At 35.2% G+C, this 27,977-nt stretch overlaps 2 protein-coding genes across 2 annotated transcripts; one reads left to right on the top strand and one right to left on the bottom strand.

Annotated features, from left to right (window-relative positions):
- LOC18792439 (myosin-6) lies at positions 352 to 17,677 on the bottom strand. The gene is made up of 39 exons (XM_020555500.1): positions 17,228 to 17,677; positions 15,347 to 15,475; positions 14,716 to 14,859; positions 14,335 to 14,480; positions 14,101 to 14,257; positions 13,873 to 13,931; positions 13,545 to 13,704; positions 13,028 to 13,177; positions 12,780 to 12,916; positions 12,538 to 12,684; positions 12,329 to 12,430; positions 11,863 to 11,920; positions 11,664 to 11,765; positions 11,348 to 11,385; positions 11,039 to 11,165; positions 10,754 to 10,924; positions 10,516 to 10,647; positions 10,310 to 10,419; positions 9,032 to 9,092; positions 7,979 to 8,156; positions 7,677 to 7,882; positions 7,361 to 7,480; positions 6,801 to 6,899; positions 5,507 to 5,782; positions 5,210 to 5,349; positions 4,954 to 5,068; positions 4,846 to 4,866; positions 4,677 to 4,751; positions 4,332 to 4,502; positions 3,386 to 3,520; positions 3,097 to 3,279; positions 2,429 to 2,560; positions 2,276 to 2,346; positions 2,079 to 2,178; positions 1,871 to 1,927; positions 955 to 1,011; positions 725 to 805; positions 556 to 638; positions 352 to 466 (listed from the first exon to the last, which is right to left on the bottom strand). Exons 1-39 carry the CDS (start codon positions 17,228 to 17,230, stop codon positions 352 to 354), a joined length of 4,548 nt encoding a protein of 1,515 aa, XP_020411089.1. The 5' UTR covers positions 17,231 to 17,677.
- LOC18791675 lies at positions 25,420 to 27,038 on the top strand. Its single transcript, XM_007226026.2, has 2 exons — positions 25,420 to 26,101; positions 26,616 to 27,038. Exons 1-2 carry the CDS (start codon positions 25,651 to 25,653, stop codon positions 26,873 to 26,875), a joined length of 711 nt encoding a protein of 236 aa, XP_007226088.1. The 5' UTR covers positions 25,420 to 25,650; the 3' UTR covers positions 26,876 to 27,038.

Genomic DNA, 27,977 nt, shown 5'->3' with positions numbered 1-27,977 from the left:
CCCACCAAACTACATTCACAATATTCTACCCGGCTACCACCCCTATAAAGAATGCTGGCCCCAAGTCCCGTTATAAAAATAAAAGATTAACCAAAAATATGTGAACTCGAACTGCGAAACCTATCCTTGCCCCTCTATCTATCTGATCCAGCCTACTATAATTTTACATTTCTAATTGAAAATAAGAATATTAAACCCAGGAAAATGGAAGTTACAATGAAGAAGAGCACCTGAAGAGGGGAGAAATTTGGGGCGGATTTACAGGAGTTGAAAGAGTTGAAGTTTGGGTTGAATCCTTGTCAAAAGTGTGCTCCACAAAGAGAAAAAGAGAATTGTAGAGAAATGACAGCCTTACTCCTGTAAAAATTGGAAATCTGAATTCTCCAAAAGCTCAGCAGGAGGTTTCACATCTGAATAGCTCTGGTCTTCCATGGAACTAGAAATATCATCAACCGAGAAAGGAATGCTGCATTCACAAAGTATGATTAGAAGAAAGTTCAAACATCAGCATTAATTAAAGGGGAAAAAAAAGAAAAAGAAAAGAGGTTTCCTAACCTGGAATTGTCATCCAACAAAAAGGAGCTGCTATCATCATTGCTGGAGTCATCTGTCATCAGAAAGTTCATGCTGGAAATGACCTATAAAAGAAAAGTAGAAGTTTCACTATGTCCAACAATCATGGATTAAGCAGTTTCAAATCAAGTTTTCAATTTTCTCAACTCACTTCAGGGGCTACACTTTGCGTGTTATAATCGTCATCCCAAAATTGTGTGCATACTCTGTAGAGCTGCTGAACACTCAAGACCTGATGACAGAAGCATAAATGAGCTAGATAGAGAGTAATCAAGTCTATTTATAAATGCAGCAAAATCTATTAATTCAAGAATCTCCAGCTTCAAGCACATGTTGACTAAAAATTCATTTCATCTGCCAGTTTCACAGAGAGAGACTTACAGGGCAGAGGTCATTTGTAAGTTCATCATACGAGACTCTGGACTTTTGGTGTAGAACCTGCAGAGATCAAACTAGTTTTCAGAGAAGAATTACAGATGAATTTCCAATATGAATTCAGTATCATGCCTATAAATCTATTTAATAAACATCTTTGTACAGGACAAACTCATCATGAAATTAGGAGACTGTTTTCTTCCATCATTCGAATATATACAGCAAATTTCGAGAAAAGCACGCCTCCATAATTATTTAAACAAATGATGTGTCAGGAATGGTGCTACAAGCTTAATGCAAAATCAAATTGAATACTTTTCAAGAATTCAACTTGCATACAGGATGTGCAAGGTTAAAAACTTTTGCACAAATTTTTCCTTTTTTCAAGATAAAACCGTTGACTGAGCAGTTGTCAGGCTCTTATCTCGACTTACCCTCCACAGTGAGACAATGGCAATACTGCCTCAATAATATGTAACAGGCCAACTGACCAGCATCATTATAAAGCACTTCACAAATCTTTGATGGGATATAAGTAAGCAAGAGAAATCCATGCTAGTGCCATTAATAATGTCTACTTATCTAGAGTTAACATCATTGCTTAATATGTTGTATCTGTTTATAATGCTGTTAACTGTTGGCAAATTCAGTACTAAGTCACATTTCTTCCCTATCTGATCTTATATTCCTTTGATGAAAAAGAAATCTTTTTAAATCATCAAATTTTTAACACACAAAGTATTAAAAGGTACAGAATAAAAGGTTATTTACATTTTCAGTCTCTGTAACAAATACTATTCAGTCCATGACAAGGTGACAACAGAAATCAATGACAGGATTTATTTATCATAAAAGAGAAAAAGAGTAACTAGCAACAAGAACCATCATAAGCACTCCATTTATTTTCTTGACCGCAACTTACCAAGAACCCTACAGCCTGCCTTACATATTTGAGTTCATCCCATGATGAGCCAGCATACTGCAATGATATGAAACATCAACCAACAATGATCAAAAGAACTAATGAAGGAATAACCAGTGCTACATTCAAGATGGAAGGGAGGGAGGATCCAGGTGATTAAGGAAAGTGAAAATTAGCCTTTTCACTGGTGATAAGAATAAAACAGTACCTCTTCTTTTGCTAGGCTACACCATAGCTCCAATTCAGCTAGCCCATTCTTCACATATTGCCCATTGCTAAATGTGCAGCACTCTCGACGAAGAAGAAGGCTGCAGCAGAATCAAGCAACAATGCAGCCACAAGTTAACCCCATCATATATATAACTCTATGCAATATTTGTTGACAAAGATAAAACAGCAACTTACCTATTAAAAATCTGTACATTGATATATGAGAAAGTTTGAGTAGATAACTTCTGAACAAGAATTGGAGGAACCTGAAACAAGGTTAATCATTGGATTAGAATGTATCCAAAAGGATACTGATCACTTTAAAAATTGTCAAAAGTAATGCCTTACACAATTTTCTTTCAACGTAGAGAGAAACCCATTAAGACTAGCGATCATGCTATTCCAAGGATTAGCTGGAGGACTATTACTATTTGATCCTTCAGGTGATTTTGAAACACTCCCCTTTGATGTTTTGGGTGCCTGAAATTTCAAGAAAACATGTGACTGCAATTAATTAAATGATACCATGGGATATAATTAACCGAATTGGTTCATGTAAAAAAGCCCTGTCATATTTCATCCCACAATGTTTCATCAATCAAAGCTGCTTCCTGGGAACCAAGGTTGCTAACTTGCATCCTCACCAATTTACATAACAAAATGAATCATAAATCAAACCAAACTGGTACAGAAGACATCCATGTTTACCATAATATGCAATGGAAAATCCGCATCAAGAAAGGGAAGAAATAGAAAAGAAAGGAAAAGCAAGATGGTAAACAAATTCAGGCCAAATGAAAAAATTTATAAAAATGACTGGATGTAATGTTCACACTAGCATCTTTAGATCACATGCTTACTTCTAGAAGATATGAACCATAGAGTACAGCAAAAATTATCTGGAGAAATCAAAGCTTCAGCAAGCAATAACTCTTCCATCCTAACACCTAAAAGAATGTAAGAAGTACGGAAGATTCATGCCAAGTTCCAATGATGAAATTCAAAATTCATAGTACCTGGATGCAAGAAGAAAGCATAAGTGACACTTCCTTCTTCAAATTGTCTCGGACGATTCCATATATCTTTTCTACATATGCTGTAAGTTGCTGCTTAAAGAGCAAAGCCGGATACTTGGCCTCAACTTGACGCACAACATCAGAAGCACCAACGGAAAGATTGGCAGAAGAAGATCGGAAGCCCTAAGAAACAAGAACATCATATCGCATCATGTACAAGAAGAAAGATAGAAATCAGATACACTTGGACAAAATCAAACTCATACATAAATAAAATAAATTTCATTACTTGGGTCATCCTTCCAAATAAAGTTGTTGGAGTAGGAGGCTTTCGCGGAGCAGTTCTTAAACTCCGCTGGAGCAGGAACAACAATGTAGATGTATTGGAAAGCCAATAAGCCATATGACCGTTGTTATCCTGATCCTGCTAAGAAACATATGTTATTAATCCCCAGTTCCAATAAGGGTACAGGATAAATATCCCAAATTGCTTTAGGGCTCTGCATTTCTTCAAAACATTTTATTTTTTTTCCTTTTCTTTTCTTTTGATAGCTTTAAAAGCTTTTATCTAATTGATTTGGTTATAGCACTTTTGAACCTTTATGCAGAGAGAGAGAGAGAGAGAAAAGAACATACATATATGTCATTCATATATGAATGTCATAAACGTGAATATATACAGATGCCTAAATGGTTATCAGAAATACGACTTTCATATATTTATTTGATTACATTTAGATGGCTAAGTGGGTTTAAATTTGGTTTTTCTTTTTTTTTTTTGCAAAGATAATCCTTGGATAAGTACCAAGAAATAGACAGTTCGGATCATTGACAATATTGCAGGGTGGCCTCAACAAGGATGCTGGCACTTTAAAAAAATGTCGAAGCCACGTTAGAGAGTTTCCTTATGTACTATATAAAATTCAACAGTTCATATCGAGATGCAAGTAATTGATCTAATCATGACGGAAAAGAACTCACTGATGACAAGCACCCCTAAACAACTGAAATATATAGAATTCATGATCAAATACAATAAAAAGCTGGTACCGAGATGCAAGTAGGTTTTTTTTTTTTTTTCTCAATTGATGAGAAATCTCATCAAAGCATTCAATAAGAAATTAAGGATTCATGGCAACAGAAGTCATGAAAGCGTCTAATCCCTGACCCCCTCCCTTCTCCACTTTGATGATTGGTTATTGGCAAAACAAGATTTATAATGGAAATTAATTTACCGCAATTGCAGAACCAATTATCTGAATAAGTCGGTCAAATACACTAGTTTTTTCCGCTTCAAATGATCTCCAGTGGAGAAGACATTTGTATATTGTAATTGCTGCAACTGGCTTTCCTTCACTGAACCCAACATTACTTGTCAAGCAATTCATAAGAGCATCTACACTCTCCTGCACCACATACAAAAATAGTATAGAAGCAGAATAAGCTTCATGAGAAAAGTAAAGCAAAAATAAAATAGAAAAAGTAAAACAACATAAATTAAATATAAACGAACAGGTAAAACAAAATAAATTAAAAAAATAAGTGAATTGGAAAGCATCATTTGCTTCTCAAATACATACATGCTGCCTTTCAATTTGGGATCTTCTCAAAGACTCTGAGCCAAATCTCTTTGATGGTGTAGGTCTCAGTGGTTCCTACATAATATAAATCCAACATTAGGATCATAGAAAGAACAGCAAATAAATGCCAACTATGGTAAACAACACTTGCTTTATATTATTCACTTACATGATGACCATTTCCCAAGGGCTGCAATTATAAGGGGAGAAACAAAAATCAATAAAATGTTCTTAGAAGGACTAATGTGAAAACTAAACATTTCTATGGGATGCCTACCTGAGCTGCTGCTCCTGCTAAATGTTCTGACATTTTCATAGAAGATGAAATCTTCAATGCTTGCTGCCGCAAAATTTGGTCCTCAGTTTCCATGTCAGAAAGTTTTTCTTCAAGCCTGAGGATGATACAGACAATAATCTATATCAGAAAATCAGAATAACAAAACACAATTAAGCATAAAAGTTCCAACTATTCAATTAAATGTCAGAGTAAAGATCAATGATGCATCCTAATTTGACAGAAGTCAAGAAAGAACCTCTGCATGGCAGTCTTCAATTTAATTATCTTTGACTCTGCCTCCGTAGCCTGCTTGAACCGCTCTTCACTAAGCCTGCTTGTTTCTTCAAACTTTTTCTCTGTTTCATCAATCTTCTTTTCCAGTGAGTCTACCAGAGCCTGCAAAGGATCAGAGCTTAAAATCATAAAATACAATGGCAAAAAAACTCAGCCAATTATATATTTGAATGCAGTTGAATGTAATCATGAAATGGTCACTTATATACCTGAATTGTTCAAGAGAAACAAATGCATACAAGAGTTTCAGTGCTTTTACCTTGAGCTGCTCATTTTCAGCAGTAAGCTTAGTGACTATTTCATGATCAACAACTGGAAGCTCCAGTACGACAGGAACTTGTTCAGCCGCTTTCATTGAAGCCTCAGCTGCTTTCGCTGAAGCCTCAGCTGCTTTCGCTGCCTCCTCAGATGCTTTCACTGCAGCCTCACGTTCCTTCATAAGCAGTGATTTAGTTTCTTCAAATTGGAGTTGCATCTCTTGCAAAGTAGACTGCAACTTTGCATTTTCCTTTGTTTTGGCCTCCTCCATGTCAGCCTGCATTTACACTCACGCAAATGGACTACTGAGTTTGGAAAGAAAAGGAAGAAAGAAAGAAAAGGGGGGGAGTCCTAAAGTAGCCCCTCCCTTGTTCTGCATTTTTCTGTAAAGAAAACATGAAATTTTATATCACAAGAGAAACTGTACAGTAAAGTGGACAAGCAATCTACCATGGATATTTTAGAGAAAAACATTAATTCAAGCTACATCTAGTTTAACAAACCAAAACATATTCATGACACTACAGCATTCAAACTTACTATATAAACAGTCAGCATACTTATACTGCTTGTGCTTCTTATCAAACAATGAACCTTAATCAACAAGGAGCCAAATGGATGTATAAATAACAATTTGAACCACAGGTAAATGGTGAACCAATGATAAGGTGTTACATGATGGTGATCCTATGATTCTTACAGATGGTAGAAATGTAAGTAAATAAATGAGGTTTAGAGAAAAGGAAGTACAAAACAACTTAATATGAGAGAAATTAGCAAGATATGATAGAGAGGAGAAGAGAGAGTAAAGAAATATATTTGTTATTGGCAGACCCTTACATTAAGATGGACACTACTCTTTGAACTAAATAGGTCTTACTATTAGACTTGGGCAAATTGGTTTGGAACTTGTCCTTTCAAAGAGTATATTTCTTTTCTAACCATGAAATTTCTACTGCATCAACAAAACATAGTTCCAAACAGAATATTAAAAATTTTAAAAAAATTTAATACATATAAACAGAATTTTCTCTCTCATTCTACACACAGAATGCTTTTACAGGCTTACAGTATCAGCTCCTTATATCAAACAAAACAATGGAACCTATACGAAGAAAATCTGTCAAATGGAACGCTTAAAGCATTCACCCAAAAATCAAAATATCATAATTTATTTTTGTGGGTAGTTGCTATTCAACTGATTGGGTATCCATATAATATTGGTCACATGATTGCAGTCATGGCCACATAGGATATTGTGCCTTAATACATTAGGAGAAGATGGGGATCATTACCCTCATTCGCTTCTCCAGCTGCAAACGCCAGGTTAGTTCTTCAACTTCCTTTTCCAGCTTATTTTTCGCTTCTTGGAGAGCACCAGCATCCTTTGCAGCCTGCAAAATAAAAGATAAGTTAAAATTCAAAAATATGATGCTCATTTCAAATACACACCTGTGTGAAACCAATGTAAATTGGTTCGTAACAAAATTGCAAATATGTTACCACAGAGAGAGAGAGAGAGAGAGAGAGAGAGAGAGAGAGAGAGAGAGAGAGCTGGTAGTTTGATGAAGCACAGACTTGGCCATGATTGTTATTATTTGATACTACTGTTTAATTTTGTCTTTTAGGCGGTGGAACCCATTATATACACAAGATAAATAAATTCCATAAAACCAGATCCGACAATACTTGCTGGATTGCAACATACTGAAACCAAGAATCAAAAAGCATACCAACAAGGCATCAAAGAAGAAAAAGAAATCAAAAGGAAATAAATAAATAAAGAAGACAAGGCGTCAAAAGAAGAAGACAAAATCAAAAGGAGAAAAATAAAGAGAAAGAAAGAGATCGTCACCATCTTAAGCTTCCGCAACTCCTTACGAGCAACTACTCGCCTCCAACCACATTGTGTTGCAATTGCTGCTTTCTTCATTCTTAAATAACGAGCACGGGCCAAGTATTTCCGGCATTGACTCTGTAGTAGACATTAACTCCCTCTGGATTAGCGTGTACAAAAATTGTAAAAAATTATAAAATTAAAACCAACTTATTCATATAAGTGCATAGTATTTTCTTCAAAGATTCAACCATCCACGTGATCTTGTTTTCTTTTTTTATAAGAAAAACTTTATTAAGAAGAAATAAGTACAAGCAGCCAATGTAATCCTCACCTGTATAACAACTGCACCCCATGTTTGCTTCCTGCACTTAAGCTCCTTACGAGCAGCCAACCCACGCATACCAGTTTGAATAGAAACAGCTGAAGAGCACGCATTTTTATAAGCGTTCCTAGAGATATACGAGCGACCATATTTCTGGATTTTCACAGAAGCAGCTTCCCTTCTCATGTTTTCATATTGATGGCGTCCAACTTGTCCTGTGATCAGTCAAAAGAAAAAAATATCTTGAGTACCAGCTCTTCGGCTACAAGGTACCTTATCACCAAGAAGCACAAGGTGAAAATACTTGGTACCTCTACATAACGCTTGGATTTGGATGGCAGACAACCGTAACAAGACAAATTTTTTGCGACATAGGTAGGAGCGGACTTTTCTCTGGATAATGCTTGCTGATCTTCCCAAGACCTCACTTCGATAAGCATCTAGTTCTGCCATCTGACCAGCTCTGAGAAACACTTTTGTTTTGCCAACCTGCAACACAAACCTATCAAAAAGATTGTTCCTTCGTACCCTACAAAAGATTGTAGGTTAAGCTCAGCAGTACAAAGTGGCTTGATTTCTGAAAATGTAGATTTAAGGCTGTTACAGTTTGAGATCGACGTTTGGCTCATTCGAGCTCATTTCGTAAGAGAAACGAGCTGAGCTCAAACAAAATATTAGGCTTGTTAGAACAATGAGCCAAACTTGAGCTTTGGTGTACTCGGCTCATAAAGCTTGTACTTTTTATGAGATAGCTTGAGGTCGTTCAAGCTTGGCTTGGTCATCAAAACTTGGCTCGTAAAGATGTAGTCATTTTTATTGTATAATTAAAATAGATGTCCAAAAAGATATCGATCTATCATGTAATTTTAGTTAAATCCAAAATATTTATTATAAAAAAAAAATATTTGCTTTTCCTTATTCAGATTAATGAACAATCTTTCAAAAATGTACATTTCTCCTAGGACAAATCCTACTATTGTGTATTTGCTTTATTATTTCTTAGTTTTCATTAATCCAAGAGCTCTTACAAAAATTAAAAAATTTATAAAAAAAAGAGACGAGCGGAGCCAGGCCAACTATAAGCTTGAGTTTGATTCACAACCGAGCCTAGCCGAGCTTGAGCACCTTGGTATTCGGCTTGGCTCGGCTCATTTACACCCCTTCGTATCAGTAACATTATACTGCAATACAGAGCCAAGACCTATGTGACAAGAAACTGCCATCCATTTTAAGCAAATCAATGCAGAAAACCACAAATGCAGAAGTGGAAACATAAGTAGTTCCCACTTAATTATTTAAGCACTTAAAAACTAAAGATAAAAATCTAACTGTAAGTGTGTTAAAGCAGCAGAACTTCTAAGTACCTGATATCCCTTGAGGTTGACCTTCTGTAAAAGCTTCTTGCATGCAGCAACCTCATCAACACTGAAAATAGAGAATTAAGAAAGTTACCTGACTTTTTATATAAAAACAAAATAAAATTAGAAAGAAAAAAAAAAACAAGAAGAAATTCTAATGCTACAAGTCTGAGTAATACATGTCATGCACAAGATGTCCACTTTTAACACTACATCAATGATAACTATACTACAAACAATAGAATATTTTCCATCAAACAGGACTTAAGCCTAAATTAGAATATCAGAGAACAGTTGCTTTCCAATTAGTGAGACTTTCCAAACAAGATACATCCCAAAATTCAAAAGATAATGAAACCCAAAGTTATTATTAAAATCTAACTTTATCCTGTAAGTCCTCCTCCTCTATCCCAATATTCGAAAACCCTTCCGTATTTCTCTCCAGCCATAAAACTGCTAGAACACCACAACCCCACAAAACTGCTATAGTTTGTATTACATGCGTAGTCCATTTCTCTTGCACAACAACAAAAAACATGCAGTGACAAGCATACAAAAAGAAAAACGAACACACACATCCATATATATTCGTAGCAGCATATATATATATATATATGTTTGTAGTAAATATATAGTCCATTAATCATGTTGATTTCACTGTGCAGTCAGTGCAATCATTTGTTGCAGGACATCCAAGAAGTTCCATATAGGTAGTGCATATATACTCCATTCATCATGTTGACTAAATTGTGTGGTCAATGCAATTGATTGTTGGAGATATCCATGATGTTCTAGATAGATAAAAAGGTAGATTGATACTCCACTGGCCCTGTTGAATTTAGAGTGCAACACAATTAATTGTTTCATCCAACATCCATGACATTTCACATATTTATATATAGTCTAGTGATTGCACAGTTAATGCAATCAATAGTTTCAGCCTCACAGGTTAGCCATGATGTTCTGCATAGATATAGAAAGAATTCTCTCGTGCAGGGATGGGAACTGCAGGAAAAATTTATCTGTGAGGTGAGTAGCAATGGATCTTTGACCATATATAGATATAGCAAAAATTCTGTAATGCAGGATGGGACTTGTATGATAAATGCTATGGTCACCAGCGGATCAGCACTCACACGCGTCAAGCATTGGAGAAAACTAATATAGATAACTTATCTAGAGTGTGTGTGTGTGTGTGTGTGTGTGTGTGTGAGAGAGAGAGAGAGAGAGAGAGAGAGAGAGAGAGAGAGCTCGGTTGATGTTCAGAGAATTTGATGAAACTACCTTCCATTTAGAACCTCGGGTGCTAGGATGCTAAAACGACTTGCAAATTCCGCAAAGGTCTTTCTGGTCGGATATCCAGCACAACTAATCCTAATCGCCTCCATTACTCCCTGGAATTAGATAAATACCAGGCCATGTTGCATTACTATGTAAAAAATGTAACTGGTAAGATTAACATAAATGAATTGAATACACAATATGCTTACCCCGCAGCAAAGCTGCTGTAAAACAGCACCATTCTCAAAAATGGCTGGCTTAAGTTGATTATTTGGTTTTACACAACGTATGTAGTGAGGTTCAATTGCACTTAGTGTTTCAAGCAAAGATTGCAGTTGTTGCTGTACAAGAAGACGATAAGAATAAAAACAGAAGGAACGTAAACACAAAAATATTTCACTGTGCAATGAGCATATGCTTAATTAGAAATTTAGAACAGAAAGGGACCTTGAATCGAGAACCTATTGAAGAGAATTTTGATGATTTGGCAGATTCTTCAGGTAAAAGAGGGAACAAGCCTGAAACAAAAGAGCACTCAGAGGCACTAAGGAGTGCTTGATGCTCTGTAACAACATAATCTTTGTTCTTATCTAGGAAGAATTCTGTTTGATAAGTAACCTGAAAACCAAATTTTCCAATGAAATAAATATCAAGTTGATAACTTATCGTTGGTAGGAGTTGAATTCATTAGTCTGATGTAGTTTATATAAGAAGCTTGAATTCAAAACTTACATCACCAGCATAATGACAAATGGTGAAGTCGGTTGGTGACAATTTAGGCTTGCTAAAACGTTTATGGTCTTTAAAAGTTTGATAAAGCTTCTGTGAAAATGTCTCATGTGTTGATCTTGGGAACATACTACAAAGCATAACAAGAACTTGTCATCATATCACAAGAACTAAATGAAAATATGTCATAGTCTGCATAATCAACCGGTTTTTGAAAAGCAAAAATAAATTTAACCGGTTGATATCTTAAGAGGAAGGAAGGGAGGGAGAGGGGGAAGGTATTGCATTAATGTTTTATGTTCTAGTGCATACCAAGCCTCATCAAGAAGAGCAATGATGCCGCCAGGCTTCTGAAATGATAAAAACATACATCAGAGAAATAACACATGATATCATGAGGCACTGACAACTCTTTCATTCAGATAGACAGTCCCTTCTCTTGCAAATAAATGATAATAACAATTCAATTAAGTACAACACATGAAGACCAGCAAATCAATCAACAGAGAACAGGCGAGAAGTTTAAAAGATAGCTTAATTCAAAGAAAGGAAATAAATTTCAAATATATATGGCCTAATTCAAAGGGAAGATAAGCAGACCTTAAATAAAAAAATATACATGGCATACCTTTTCAATGAGATCGAGAATATCCTGATTATCTATGAACTCTATGTAACTCCAGTCAATTTCTTCTTTAGTATATTCTTCTTGCTCCATCTTGAACACATGCTGTCAAGCAGAATGTTGACACTTAATTGAGTAAATGAGAGTAGTCTTGAAGATCCAAGAATACCAAAGAATACATATTATGTATTCATGCCCACACCTGGTTAAAATGCTGCTGCAATTTTTCATTTGTCAAATTGATACAAAATTGCTCGAAGCTGCACACCAGTTAAAAGTTTTGAAATTATACACATCAGGAGTAATGTCAAGAATATAATAAGAGCAACCAGACCAACCTAAGAACTAATAACAGAACAGAGATATCACGGAAATGTGTGAGCAGTAATGTTTTTACATGAGTAAATAAGCCAGAGAAGCAAAGGCTGTGAGATCACTTGAAAATTTGTCACTCACTGATGTGATTGCCTAAATAAAACACCCAGGGGATTTTTCAGTATTTTAGCGCAAAAGAAGAAAACAATTATGAGTCAAATGGCATCATAGAGCAGCAAGAGAGTTAACTTTCTTAATCAAGATCCCCATCCCAAAAACAGAAGGAATCCATGCAGTCCTCTGCAATAATTTAACCTCTAAACGATGAAAATAAAAGCATACCGGTTAAGCACCTGTTTGTCTTGAAACTCTCGAATCCATAAATATCCAAAACTCCAATCAAATATTTTGAATCAGGATCCTGACCAATAGAGTTATTTATCTTGTTTACAAGCCTGGGGAAAATCAGTTCACCACTTTAGGAAAAAATAACAACCAGAGATAAGTCAACGCAGAAATTTTTTTCTCAACGATGAACGAACTAGTATATTTATGAACATACCAATCAAATAACCTTGTATATACAATTTTAGCTAATGCGTCTCTACTGATGGCTGCAGAATCTGGATCTAAACTTTTTTTAATGGTCTCATCACGGGTCACAATTACACGCTTGCACAGAGAATCTTCAAGAGATTGCCCATCACACCTAACAGAAATTGTAGATTAAAGCTTAGCCTTTCACTTATGAAGACCTCAAAAGTTGTGTTATTTACAAAAGTACATAAAATAATGGTCACGAACATGAAAAGTTCAGCAGCTATTTTGAGATGGAACCGAGATTTATCATCCTTGGGTTCAGATGAATCAGTCTCATTCCCCTTCGCAAACTCAACATTGCCTAAATGGAGTATTGCAGCTACAACTCGAAATATTGCATCCTGCAAAAATCAGAACAGTGGTCAAGATTTTTATTTTTTATTTTTTGAAAAGCAGTGGTCAAGATATTTGACAGATCATTTAATGTTCATAAGCTATCTCCAGTGACATACCTGCTCATCAGAGCTTATCCCAACAACATTCATAGCTTTCCTAGTTGCTAGGTACTCCTTAGAATCGTCCACCCCGTCCAGCTCATAGCAGTTTGACTGATTTAAATAATGAAATGCTCTTTGATTACCCAATTTGTACCTTTCGACATCCTGAATGTGGGCACAAGAAAACATTCAAATGTTAGAAATTTATATCAAGAATTAGTTATGTCATTTGGATAATGAACTGTTCATAGGTTTAATTATCTCACACTCAACTCCCACTCTACATGAGCTAGAGTAGCACTACCATGCAGACATCAAAGTCTGTCTGCACACAATCATGAGCACTGGACACACAGTACAGCTAGTAACAAACTAGAAATTCATATCAATTTATGGTCAGCAGTAGAATAATTAAGTTAGTACAGCTAGGATCTATATCATCCAGTGATAGTTCTAGTTTTCTCTAATTCAAAACGTTTACTTTTTAGTACATATGAAGAATATACCATATGTATACAGGAGATCAATTTACCTCTGGAGGTGCAGCACAGAGCATATAAAAACAATGGTAATTTCTCTCAGGGTCAGACACTTGACAAACTCGGGATCGCTCCAACAAATAAGTTCTGATGGCTGCTCCTGAGATTCTTCCCCTCTGATCAAACTGAAGCTCTACGAACTTACCGAAACGACTGCAATTATGTTAAGTTCAAAATTGACCCAAATGAATAGAAGATGTAAGTTAAAGTAATACATATTACTTTCCATAATAACCTTCCACCCTAAGATTAGCTGTCCCAGTAGACACAAGAATAATAGTAACTAGTTATCCCAGTAGAAGAAGAAAAAAAGGTTCCCACCTTGAATTATTATTTCTCACAGTCTTTGCGTTACCGAATGCCTCAAGAACAGGGTTGGACTGCCATAAAATAAATAAATAAATAAATGAAGATATGGATTTTATCACAAACGCAAGTCACTTGCCAACAAAAGCCATGAACAAGAGACATCTGACAAGACAACAAAAAGAGAACTAACTGTAATGCTACTACCCACTTGGACAAGTAAGAACATCATAAACTTGTTACCTCCAGGACTTGCTGCTCCACAGACCGCCCCTCAGATGCAGCTCTTCCCCCCATATAGGCAAGATAACGCATAAGCATCTTTGTACTCTCTGTTTTTCCAGCTCCACTTTCCCCACTGACCAAAATTGCCTGGCTTATTCCCTCATTAATCATCTGTCTGCATTAGAAAAACATTTTCTTTTATTTTTAAGCCACACTAAAAAATTGAAGCCAGTGGCAAATCCAACAAAATACCTGTATGCAGCATCAGCTATAGCAAAAGGATGTGGGCTCAGCTCGCCTACAGCTACTCCTTTATACTGTTCCATCATATGATTATCATATAAATGAGGTAGTCTCCGGAAAGGGTTCACGGCTATCAATATGCTTCCTGTGTAAGTCTGGAAACACAATGACAGAGTTTAGCTCCGTCTTCCAACTATTAAAGTTATACCTTTAAAAAAAAATATTGGCAATTACAGTATCGACTGCATACAAAAAAAGAATGAGAGCATCCATGTTTGAAAATGAATGCAGGTTTAGGAAATAACATGACGTAGATGACCTTTTGGGGAAAAATAAATCTACCTACAATCAAAAAAGAAAAGGGGTTGTGTATATCTTGGTAGTACTCACATATATTTCATTTATATGGTATCGACTTTTTAAATTTTGCAAAACCCCTGGTTCATGCAGATATGCCAACTTTGTCATATCGTCTACACCACATGAAGGAAATTCAGGATCCTTTGGGTACACACTGGATACTTTAGCCACAACCTACAACAGAAGGGGAAGAAAAAAGAGCCCATTAGTTGATCATGATATTCAATAATATGCAAGGATGGTCAGTCAGTAGATTTCATATATATGCAATAAAACATGATGGCTCTGTTCAAAATCAAATAAACATGACGGGTCTGTCAATATCAAAGGAAAAGTAAAACAAGGAACATGAAATACATGCACTCAAATGAACATTGAGTCATTGCTTGGTAAATAAAGAACCTGATTAATTTTTTGTGGGTATACTATGTTATTAAAACATTCTCCTAATCTAGTAAGTGTTTTAAAATTCTTCGCCATCATTTTTCCTACAAACATGATAGGTCTATTAAGCCCTCTGTGTGATAGGTATGCACTTACCTTTCAGGTACTAAAAAATTCATACTGAAGTTCAAGATTAATATATATGTTAGCTCTTAAATAGCTAATAAAAGTGGATGCAAGGCTTAATAAGAATTTTAAAAACAAAAGCAGCACTGACCGTCTTCCCTGATGTACAGTTTATTTCAATCTCTTCACCATTAACTCCTACAACTTCTCCATCCATCCAAGCTACCTCAGGATCTTCCACCCAAACCAGAGATCCAACCGCCAAATTAACATTAGCAGCCTGTGTGGAAAATAAGATAATCAGTGCCTCTATAAGAAAGAGCAAGCCAGATCTTTAATTTAAAATCATCATGGACAATGATTTGATCCTCAGCAGGCATATTAAGCTAGCATTAGACAGCAAGACTGTGATGCAATTAGAAAACTGTACTGAAAATAAGAATCTACAACAGAACTGTGGGGCGTTCCTTATTCTGTAACTGTATATGGGTGATAATTTATTCATTCAACCATTCGTCAAGGATTTTTTTTTTTTTTTTTTTTTTGGTTGGTATTACTTAACCTCAGATCTACCTCTATCACCTGAGACAAATCCCATTTAGCATAAATTCCTAGTTAATGCATAAAGTAAACATCAAATTCTAGAAGATCTTTCAGATTCAAAGCACTTATCCAGGAGACCTAAAAAGTTCTGGATGCACTTCTGGTGTAGAATCAGTATGATCCGTTCATACAATAAAAGGGGATCTACAGTTCTAGAAGATCTTTCAGATTCATGGGTTTTTCCAACTGTCAAGATAAGAATGATTGAACTCCCAAAATTCGTTACATACTGGCCAGAAAGCTGTAGATTTCTTTTCTTTTCCTCTAACTGTGCTTTAAAACAGACTCAATCTTTATTTTCTGGAGTAATAAATATTCCCTCCAAACGACACCGATGGTCACTACCTTAGGACACAAGAAGTATACAAGAGAGAAAAAAGGGAGGCTTTTCTTTTAATTTTGGATTTTTCAGGTTTATCTTAGCAATTAGTATTTATATTCTTCCTTAGAAGTACTTTCAGGTTCTTCCAGTGTATATCTCACATTATACACTGGGAAGCATCCACTACATTAGCGAAAAAAGGGCCACATTAAGATATCAATACAGCAGCATAGTAAAAATATTCATGGTGCATATGTGATAGGATGACAAGCATATTAGCTTGAGGATAGTCATCATTATTTGACAAATTTGAAAATTTTATTAGATATAAAAAAAATTCAGTACATGCAGTTTCTCAGTCAGCCATGCCTCATCTTGATAGGCATAAACTAGTAAGCAGTATCAACTTTTCTTTCAAATCAAGTTGTCAAACAAGCAAACTAAAGTATAATGTGATTTTTTATAATACACTATCATAATGTCACAATTCATGCTGTGTATAGACTAAATTGTTGATATGCTCTTTGCTTTACAAAATTCATAGCATATCCAAAGGTGGTCATTAATTTAGGCGGAACTATCCTAATAAACTCTCGGCCATATAACCAAGGTTACACAATCCAAACTTCAGCAATGACGACAATGCAGCTCTTCTTTACGCCAATTACTTTGAGAAAACAAATAGCATTTCAAGCCAGAAAGCCATTTATTCAGTAGACTGTCTAAAGCCCAACTATCTCATAAGTTTACTTAAACTAAGTTCACAAAGAAAACAGCTAATTTCAATAAACCTACTCAAGAAAATGAACTTGAATGTTGTACATATCTTAATTTTCGTTTACCACTATAAAATACCAGAAATTTCCAAAATTTTCACTGCCACAAACTATAATCAAACAGTTCCAGTCTCATGTTAGCTCACCAAAGCAACGAATTAATCCCTGTTTCAGCTAACTAAGAGCAGAATCAAGTCACGTTGAAACAAAGATCAATGCATTCAACCCGGATTAAAGAAGGGAATTTAAACGGCAACAATTTTTAAAAAAATTTAAATGAATAGCAAATAAATTCTAAAACTTGGAGACCAAGAAAATAAGAAAAAGCTACCATTGCAGACGAAAAATCTGATTCGATTCAGATCCCAGGCAGAGCTCCAAAACCCTAGATTCCCTCAGCAACAGCCACCACCCAATGCCGACGAAACCATGGATTCTTCTCTCCGGAGCGAACCGTACGCACAAAGATCCAAAAAATTGTGCGTAATTGCTCAAACTCGGAATTGGAGCAGCACGCACGTAAAAGAATGGCAATGTCGCTCCGGTACCTCTGGCTCTGAATGTACGGCTTTGTGCCACAAAACTGTAGGTGGGATTGGATGTTTTGAGACAATGGACGAGGTCACATGGGAAATGTTGTTGCAGAGGCTACAATGCCAATGGCGGACCTTTTATCCTTCCGGAACGAGAAAGAAGAAGATCCTCTGCAACTATTTTCCCTCTTATTTTCTCGCGCTTTCCTTCTCTTTCTTGCACTTTCTCTCTCGCCGTTGGCCCTCTCTTTCTCTCTCTCTCGCTCGCTCGCTCTCGGCCTCTGTTTGGCTTCTGTCTGTCAAGGGCGTAACAGCACGAACGCGTAACTCAACAGAAAATTTGAAATTACAATATTGCCCTGGCTTTCCAATTATTTCCTCTTTGGTGCTCGCTCCAACCCTTTCTAAGGTTTATCCATGCGTATGTATATTTGAAAAATACTTCATAATTATATGGATTGTAAAACGTATTATTTGCATATTATAACTGCATATTTTTCAGGAATTATTTGCATATTTTCCATACTATTAGAAACAAATTAAAAATTCCCCAAAAAAAATTTATAAAAATTAAAAAATGACATCATTTTATATTAATATATTGGACGATTTTTACTTTTTCTTTTAATTGTTAAATAATATATGTACATATTATATCCTTTGGTATTTACTAAGTATGGTTTATTTACGAGTTTTTTTTTTTCTATGTAATCGTATTCAATTGTCACTTGGTTTTATGGCCTATAGGTTAAAAAGATGCAATTGCATTGTAAGAGTTTGGTATGGCTCGCAATAACTCAACTCCATCTAATATTTCACAAAGGTATAATCTTAAAACATATGACATACACATTATACTTTTAATTATATAGTTGGGTCCATTTTTCACCACACGTCTTTTCATGTCTATATCAAAGTCCAACATTCAAGCCTAATATGTGAACACCACGTATTGGATAAGAATAAAAGTAAACATTCAAGTTCAACATGTGAACATCACATATTGGGTAAGGGGTAATAGGTAAGGGCTCAATATTTACATGCCCAGTAAATCAACCCACTCTAGTACTATGTTAAGTTTCATAGAGACGAGCCATCGATCCACCTACAAGAACACTAATATGGTCATCAACTTAACCACCTACAAAGTTCAGTAGGTGTGGAATTTTATCACAAAAGACATCGGTGTTATTAAGAGTGGTGTCATTCATTATATATTGTATTTCATTTAGTCAAGTTTTCGATGTGAAACTTATATTCTTCAACATTTACAAGCCCAGGAGCTCCCAAGAGATCATCACAAAGGCGCTAAATAAACATTATTCGAGTAATTAAAGTATTTATCTTTGCACCCAAGATGAAGATGGCATTCCTTTACACATATATTTCTTTTTCTATTTTGCAAGGATTAAATTGTTTCAAACTCAAGATGAAGATGGTTTGATGTCACATATTTGAGAGTAAACAACAAAATTGTTTTTCTTTTTAATACTTTTTTGGCAACTATTTTCATTTTCTTCATAAAGAAAAGCAGTTCCAATTAAATTTTGAAAAAGCTTAAAGAAAGCAAGCCAACACCCTTTTGCATCTACTTTCTTCTAAGTTTTTGAAAGAATAAACACTATTACTAACCAAAATTTGCTATTGCGTAAGAGAGAAGAGTTCATAAGTGCATATTTGGTAACCAACCAATTATGTGAATGTAACTCAATCAGGTAATAATGGTCGCATAATTTCCTTTCAATTCAAGCTTTTATATCATTTGATTAAAATAAAATAAAAAGTGAAATTTTACACCAAGACAATTACGAATTTACAAGTGTACAATGGCCTCGTGGTTATTATCTCTTAGTTCTCAGGGCAATTTTGTAACTAAACCAGCCATCTCCTTCCCACCGAACGGGGGACAACAACACATCACAACTACTGACCGTTGTGAGTTGATGTTGCGGCCCCCTCATCACCTGATACGGGCCTACCAAAATTCTTGATTCTTGAATCTGCAGTCATTTTTTGACACGTAATAGGAATAGTAAATCTGTGTTATTTTCGGCTAATGTTATATTACGTGAAAGTATTATCTCTAACGTCATAATGTTATTAGTTAAAAATAACAAAATAGTGCTAACTACGTGATATAAAAGTCTTTCTCCTTCTATACGATGTGTCGTCAGATGACCAACCATTTCATGGCCGTTGGATCATTGGAAAGAAAGGCGTGAAGGAGGTGAGATGGGGTTTCGGTTTGACCAACGTTGGGGTGAATTTGCATTGGGACTTGTCTAATGTGATGTGCACAAATGTGAGACTGAATTGAAAGTGACAGAGAAAGTATAGTCCTGGGGAAATACCAAATTCATTAATATACTTTGGATAGTTATGTAATTTTTCTTATATTATTATTTGATATCCATTAATATACTAGTCTTGTTTGATGGATCTTGATGAGTTTCTTTCACAAATACAAAATTTACAATTAAAAAACAAATATATTTAAATTATGTTGTGATACTTTAAAGTTGAGGATTATAATTCTGTTAATGGGTGTTCGTTGGTTTGAAACCAATAAAACTTTACCAAATTCTATTATTAAATAAAGTATGAACTAGATCAATAATTTTATCATCCAATTGAATTGGATTGGATCGATTTTAATGATTAAAAAAAATATTAATTATTGAAAACTAAAAAATTATGGTCAAATCTAATATGTATAACCACACATCTTAATAGATGTAAAATAAATGAAACAAAAATAAGTTATAAACAACAGTTTTGGACAAGCGGGCCTACTACCAATTGGCCCAATGCAAATATTGTCTTTAACTTAATAGACTGCACATCATAGCAGTTATGTGTGTGAGGTTCTATCAAAAAATGCATCAGTGTAATTAGTAGTTGGATCATACACTTATAATATCACTATTAAAATTTCTGCAATTTCTTTATCTTGTTTCAAAGCCGATTTTTGATAAGTCTCATACAAGAAAATGCTCGTTATGTTGTTGCTATAGAAACATGAAGAGTTAGCACCAAATGAATCAATTTATCAATCAAGTAGTAGGTTTGTGCTAATCTTGTTTCCACTAAGCGCTCAAGTAATATAGAAATGGAATCAAGATTCTTGAAGGTTGGATTGTAATCCATATCAATCTTATAAAATTTCGGTTGTTGATTTAAAGTCTGCAACTCAGTTGTAGTGAAATCTTGAAGATAAAATTTATTACCAAGGGTATATATATCATCAATGTTAAATTGCTTGAAAGCATCACATGGATCTAATGCTGAGCTAAGACGAAAGAGTTCCACAATTTCATCTTAAAATCTAATATTTAACTCCTCCAACTAATAATCTATTACCTTATTAAATACATCTATATGATAATAATGCTCAACTATGATACAATCTTTTGCTGGCAAAAACGCCCGGTGCCCATTGTATGACGGACCCTTTGTGGCATGGAAAAGCAATGCTTCATGGTTTTAAACGCTGCCTTTTCAGTTTTGGGGTACATTTATTTGATTTCAGGGGCCCGGACATGCAATTCTCTTTCCAAATTACTCTACTACAAAGTATTGAAGACTTTCTCCAATAATGTACGAAATTATTGTGATGCACTATGCTCTACATTAATTATTAAGAGGGGATGCATGCAAGTTCAACTTAAAAAGATCAAAGGGACATTATACAATATCACAAAAAGGATTTTTCTACTTTTTGTCTGCTAAGTGTGGACTGACGATCTTTTACATGTCACACTTTTTTCAAATTATTATGAGATTTTTATTTGTAGGTAAAGGGCGAAGTCAGGAATTTGTTAATAGATGATATTACTAACAAATTAAGAAAGAGAGTAAAGGATCTATTAGTGTAGTAGTTTGAAGTATTTACTCTCTCAGACAACGTCCTAAGTTCGAGTCCTAACATCCGTATAGTATGTGTGAGTTGAGCCTCACAATCAAACCAAGAAAGATAGATAAACATGTGTCAAGCCTCACAAATTAATAAGGGATGGAGAGAATTGAAAAAGTTATTATTCATTGAGTAGGTATCTCTAATTGGTGTGGAGTATCATATCATCAAGGACAATAATTAGGTTGATGATGTGGAGCTTCTGATGATCAAACGGACCAACCTACCTAAAGCCTAACAATGGAAGATGCTCCGTGGAAGTCCCACTACCAATATAAAATCAAAATGAATGTCATTGAGACATTTTACTAGAAACAAGTGTAGGCCACGGTTTACTTCTTTCCATAGAATCCAGTTTACAATCTCGCAGTGGGCCTTCTACAGCTTGTGGGCTATTAAATATAATATGTTTCATTTCGAAAAAAACGTCACATATGTTATAACACGTGTTTTGTTTATTAATTATAATATTCAAGTATAATTTCATCATCTACTCATATTACGATAAGTGAATTAGTAATATCACGCACTAGTGAGACGTTCCCAAACAATTTTTCCTTTTCTTTTTCTATTTTTTCTTGATTTAGTTTGTATAATTTATTTACTTTGTCATACAACGAAAGAGATACGGTCATAGGCCAACGTGGTCTAGCAAGCACAATGAAAAATGGTCTTGATTTGTAGATTAGTAATATCATATTTGAACTCTTATGGCACATTGACAGTATGCGAGAACATTCTTCTCCTATAATATCGCTTATATAAAAATAAATAAAAAAGAATACAGTTATAGAAAACGAACTTAGGGTCCCCTAGGACCATAGGAATCGGAAAATTCATGTCAGCCAAAATACTAGTCTTTCGATTCATTAAGTAGTGTTTGGATTTATTGGTGCTTCTTCTACCTACACATTATTGTTCTTAGAGACCACTACACTTTTCTCTTTTATTATTATTTTTTCCTTACTTCCTATTTGTCTGCACTAAATTTTTGATTTTTTTAAGTCTCAAAAGGGAGACGTACTTTTGGCTTCTTTAATTTATGTAATTTTCTACTTTTACCTTTGTAATTTTTATTTTTACATTCAGGTCCGTATAGTTAGTTGACATTAGCAATTAAGGACAAGCAAAATAATTAGTCCATGCAGCTCAGAGGTCATTTTCCATCTTTAGTATATATACTGTGGGTGGGAGGAATTTTTATTGAGCTCTGAATACAATAAACTAACACACCGCCCACATTTAATTTCTGTCTGGAATTTTCATCCTTGTTATTTGTGTTATGTTGTTTGGTTAAAGAATGAAATCCAGTTACCTCGATATATATAAACAAATATTATTAACTAACTAACCGTTATAACCCCACACACGAGCATTACATGCATATTTTGTCAAAGTAATTTACGAATGTTTGATTTATTTTTAATTGCTAATGTAGTTCATTGGTAGATGTGAGTTAGGTCAGGTGACTATGATAGTGTGTCTGCCTCTTTACACTTGAGTTCGCTTCTATTTTTCATAAATTAGAGTAGTTTAAACTAACTGTAAATGATCACCACATTGGATTTGGAACTACAAATAACAAAAGAGAACCAAAACCAATTTTGCTTTTACTTCATACCTAACAAAACAACAATAGGCCATGGCTTAAGAAAATTTTCATCCATGTTAGAACACATGTTCTGTTTATTAATATTATACTGTAAAATGTAAATACATTATTCACTCATTATTATAATATATAAATTAGTAATTTATAAATTCATCTTTTCTTTTCTTTTCATTTTTCCATGATTTAGTGAGTATAATTAATTTACTTTGTCATACAACTAAAGATAAAGTCATGGAAAACGAACTTAGGGGTCCCCAGGAACATAGGCATGGGGAAATGTCAGCCACCTCATCTTGATTGGATTTATTGGGGCTTTCTACCTACACATTATTGTCCTCAGTGATGGCTACACTACACTACACGTACACTCTTCTCTACTAAACAAATTCCCCAACTTCCTACTTATTTTCACTAAATTTTGTGTTTTAAAAAGATAATCATAATTTTGAACTTTCTACTTTAACATTTGTAATTAGTTTTTGTTTTTGTTTTTAATCATTTCCAGATAGTTGAACATTAACAATTAAGGACAAATAAGACAATTTGGTCCATGCAGCTTAGGTCATTTTTCATTTTCATCCTCGATTCATTACACATATAATCCATAATACAATGGCATTGTAGGAGGGAGTTTCTATTAAGCTTAAAAATATAGTTATTGTGATACAGAAGTCTCAACGTAATTTACGAATATTTGTCAATAGGTCTAGTTCATTGGAAAAGAGTCTTAATTTGCAAATCAGTGGTCTTAGGTTCGAATCCTCATAGCACATTGACTTTGTGTGTGATAAAAATCCCCATTTCCCTCTCTAACTTTGGCAAAAAAGAAAAAAAAAAGTAATTTATGAATATTTGATTATCTTTAACTGCTAATATTAGCTAACTACATATGTGGGTTAGGTCAGTTAGTCAAAGCAGTGTGTTCGCCTTACACTCCAGTTCGATCTCCCTCTCTTTAAATTAGAGTAGTTTACAATATCACATTGTAAAAAGAAAGTTAACTAACTGTAAGACATGATCAAAAGATTAAAACTACAAAGAGTAAGGAGAAAAATGACAAAATGGGACCAAAACCGTAGTTTTCCCTTTACTTCATACCTAAAAGAACAACAATAAGCCATGGATTTGAAGAAGGAAAGGGATGGGGGAGAGAGAAGGGAAGGAGTAGAGAGAAAAATATACAGTTTTTCCTATAGAAAATACATTAAAGTAATTGGGTATATATTTTAAACTTTTTATGGGTGTGTGTTGAGTAAAATGCTGGGTGTTAACAAAAGAGGGCTTGCATATCCACCCTTCAACTTGCAGCCACTGAATCTACAGCCAATGTCCCCACTAGTACCCCACCCCACTCACTATCTGATAGGAAGTTAGAATATAACACTGTCCATGGATTTACTTACCCACTAGTTTACAAGGCTTACAAGCATATTATACATATACATGCCATTTTCTTGTTGCCCATTTTTCTCTCTTCATAAATTGCAAACCACCAAACATCTCCACCTCCAAGTCAAATAGGTCCCTGTCAGTCAGGGAATCCAAAGACATAACAATAAATGTAGTTGCACAAATGGGGGTGTGAACATATACACAGATGCCTGCATAAATTTTTTGTCTGGTTATAAAATTATAATAATAAAAACCCTCACAACTGCAATGGATTTTCATGCCTTTGGTGGTCTGCCAAGACTTCTTCTAGAAGTAGCAATGGGTAGGTCATCAACTGATGGTTAATTGGTAATCTTTGAATTGCCAAGGTGATTTGTGAGCTACCCAAAAGAAAAACCAATCAGGTGGATTATTTTTGAAAGAATTAAAAATAATAATAATAATAATAATATAAGACTGCCCACATGTACATTTTGTGTCATCCCTACAGATACAGAACAAGTATTGTGGAATAAATATTTCAAATTCATGTTACATTTTGAAATATTATTTTGGCCAGCAATCATTTGCTTGAGGAATATTGAGTTGAGTCCAATCTAACTGGGCAAGGAGGCTCTACTCCAAGGACAGCTAGAGTAATGCCATTGCAAAAAAAACTATTTATAGGACCCATTGGAAATTGGAATATTGGCTAATAATAGATAAGTGATAAGAATTTTAGAGCCAAATGATAGAGCAAACTGTACAAGGATGCCCTGTGCTGTGAGTCTAAATGTAGACCCATTGCCATTGAAAGCAGCTGGCATATATAATGATGATAGATTTGAATTTAGAAGTGATGCTCTTAGCAAGGGTCTTGTAGCGCAAGTGATTAAGTATATTTACTTTTGCACCAAAGTCCTAGATTCGATTATCCTCTCTCGTAATGTCCCGTGTATAAAACATAAAAATAAAAGCCACGCTCCCAAATAAGAAAATTGCATGTGACTTGGAATAATCCAATTATATTTGCATACAGATCATGGGTGTCCAATCTTTCTGTAAAAATATGTACAAATACAAGACAGTCTTCAGTCTTCTTCACGAGCCTCATTTATGCTTCCCTCAATCATTATTAACATTGTGAGAGTGAAATCCAATGGGGCTTATAAAATACACAACATATCTAACTCTTCATTAAGTGGAAGAGCAAGAGGAGCCTCTTCTGTTCCCCCTGTGGATAAAATTTATGTCACACAGGCCCTTCTTAGTGACCCCAAAAAGTAGCTTCTAGCTAGCAAGAAGAATTATAATTAAGTTTTAAGATGGGGGGTTTTGCTAGCAAGAGGAAGAGCAATTCAAGTGAGAAAGTAGATGTTGGTGGGTTGAGAGAAAAGGTGAGGAATATTCAAGAGGAAATGAGTGGGATGGTGTATGAGAGGAAGAAAGAGAGTGCAGCATATGAGAGGGACATGATGGTGTTTGCATTCAAGGAGGCTGAGTGGAAGCAAGAGAAGAAGAAGATGCGGGAGGAGGTGAAGATGTTGAGGAAGGTGGTGGAGGAGAAGGAGGAGAGAATTAGAGGGATTGAGGATGCAGGCTTAGTTTTGGGAGCTGGAAATAATAAGAGTGGTGGGGAGAAGGAGTGGAAAGTGTTGTTGGCTGAGCAAATGAGGGAGGAGAGAGCAAGAAGAGATGAGACTGTCGAGAAGTGGAAGCAGCTTTATCTGGCTATTAAGATGGAGCTTGATGAACTCATTCAGAGGACACATTGTGGTATGTAAATCTCTCTCCCTCTCTCTCTCTCTCTCTCTCTCTCTCTCACTCTCATGAAATTATGTACATGATGCAATTTTCGTGTTTAATTATATTTTGATGATAACCGACATCAGGATTTAGCAGTAGGTGCATGGTTCTCAATTTCTTTCTTCATCTGAAAGTAAGTGATTTTTTCTGCTCTCATCACAAGCAAAAAAGCATAAAAAGCAGAATTTCCTACATGTTCATTTTAACTGAAAGTATATTTAAGAATTTGGAATTGATGAAAAATGGAATGGCTTGATTCCTATGTACAGTTAACCAGATCTAATCTTCATAGATAATGTTTTTTCTTTCTAATCTTCCCACATGGTCATTTAAATTATATGTTCTTATAAATTCAAGCTCCCTCATACGACAAGCAATTTGGTCTGGTTGAATTTCACTTGTTTAGTATGAACATATATATATATATATATATCTCTCTCTCTGTGTGTGTGTTGATATAATAGAGCAATGACATTTACTGTAGAAAATGGGCTGTACTGGAGAGCAGAGGAGGAAGACACTGTGGAAGAGCTAAAGAAAGACATCAAAGCCAAAGAAGAAATGATTGCAGGCCTAAAATCCAGAATAGTTTCTATGGAGCATGAACAATACAAGAAGGAACGAGAGATTGACATATTAAGGCAAAGCTTAAGAATCATGAGCTGCAAGAAGACACTGCAGGTCACTAAGAATGTTTCTCGAGATTCACAGCCTGTGAATGTGAAACAGGCTAGAAAATTGTAATATAATTTTATTATCACGACACTGACAGTTAAGTCACTACTGTGTATGAAGTATGATGCCCAAAGCATGAGGTGCAATGGAACAAGTTAAAGAGTAAAATAATTTGGCACAACTTGTACGTACTTACTTTTAGAGCTTATAGCTACAGTGATTTTGTTGAGAACATTTACCTCGTACTTGGGCGAAAGTTCGAGGCTCCCCTCTTCCTTCGGCCTCATTTGAATTATTGCTGAGAAGCTGCTAATACATGTGATGTATGAATCCTAATCGTGATTAACCAAGAAAAATACAGTGTCTTCCCAGAACCAGCCATAAGAGTAAGGGCAATCCAGCTGAGGATAGATGGGCCACAACCTGGTGAAATTATACAATAATAGACGATGAATTCTATATGTGGGCTCCGCCTGAGGAGCGTCAGAGATGAATAATTTTTCAACAGGACCACAACCTTAGTGGTGTCTTATCTTCTCTTTTTGACATGTGTGTTTCTTATCTTCCTTGGGCCTAAAACTATAGGCTTCTTACTAGGCTCCAATCCAAACCCTTATTATCTTGAGGAGAGACTCCCACGAAACAAGATAACACTATTTTGTCATTTTCGACCAATAATACTAAGACACGTGTGATGACACTTTCACGATTCTTTGATCCTACAGTAGTTCTAATATAGTTATATGAAATGCTATGTTTTGAACATTATTTTTCATTGTGGAGCTACCACTGTTAAGATAGGAGCCAATAATGCATATCAAGCTAACCCCCTTCTTCACACATGCTCCCATGCGTAGACGGCAAATAAAATGCGCATACATACCTCTTACAACTAAGGCTTAGTATAATGGAGATAACTGTTCATATCTTGACAGCAAAAGCCACTCTCTGCCAATATTCTTAAACTGGCTTAAAGCTTTTAATACCAAGTGATATATGTCTACAGCAAAGCTTCTGTCTATCTCTGTTCTTGTATTTGTTTCTTTATTTATGCGGTACCGCTGTTTTTGAGAAATTTCCTTCCCTCCTCTGCAATGTGGTGTCAATCCTGGCACTTGACCTTTTTTCCATTCGAAAACTAAGCTTGGTATTGCAGTGTCAAACCAAGAAA

This window comes from Prunus persica, chromosome G1, assembly GCF_000346465.2.
Source record: "Prunus persica cultivar Lovell chromosome G1, Prunus_persica_NCBIv2, whole genome shotgun sequence".
Lineage (NCBI taxonomy): Eukaryota > Viridiplantae > Streptophyta > Magnoliopsida > Rosales > Rosaceae > Prunus > Prunus persica.
This window is presented reverse-complemented; position numbering and strand designations above follow the sequence as displayed.

Excerpts from the sequence above, each read along its gene's own strand:
- LOC18792439 (XM_020555500.1), bottom strand. Across the intron at positions 13,932-14,100 it reads TGGAGCAGCAAGTCCTGGAG|TCCAACCCTGTTCTTGAGGC; the intron begins GTAACAAGTTTA and ends ATTTTATGGCAG. Across the intron at positions 10,648-10,753 it reads CAATAGGTTCTCGATTCAAG|CAACAACTGCAATCTTTGCT; the intron begins GTCCCTTTCTGT and ends CTTCTTGTACAG.
- LOC18791675 (XM_007226026.2), top strand. The coding sequence starts at position 25,651 with ATGGGGGGTTTTGCTAGCAAGAGGAAGAGCAATTCAAGTGAGAAAGTA. Across the intron at positions 26,102-26,615 it reads CATTCAGAGGACACATTGTG|AAAATGGGCTGTACTGGAGA; the intron begins GTATGTAAATCT and ends CATTTACTGTAG.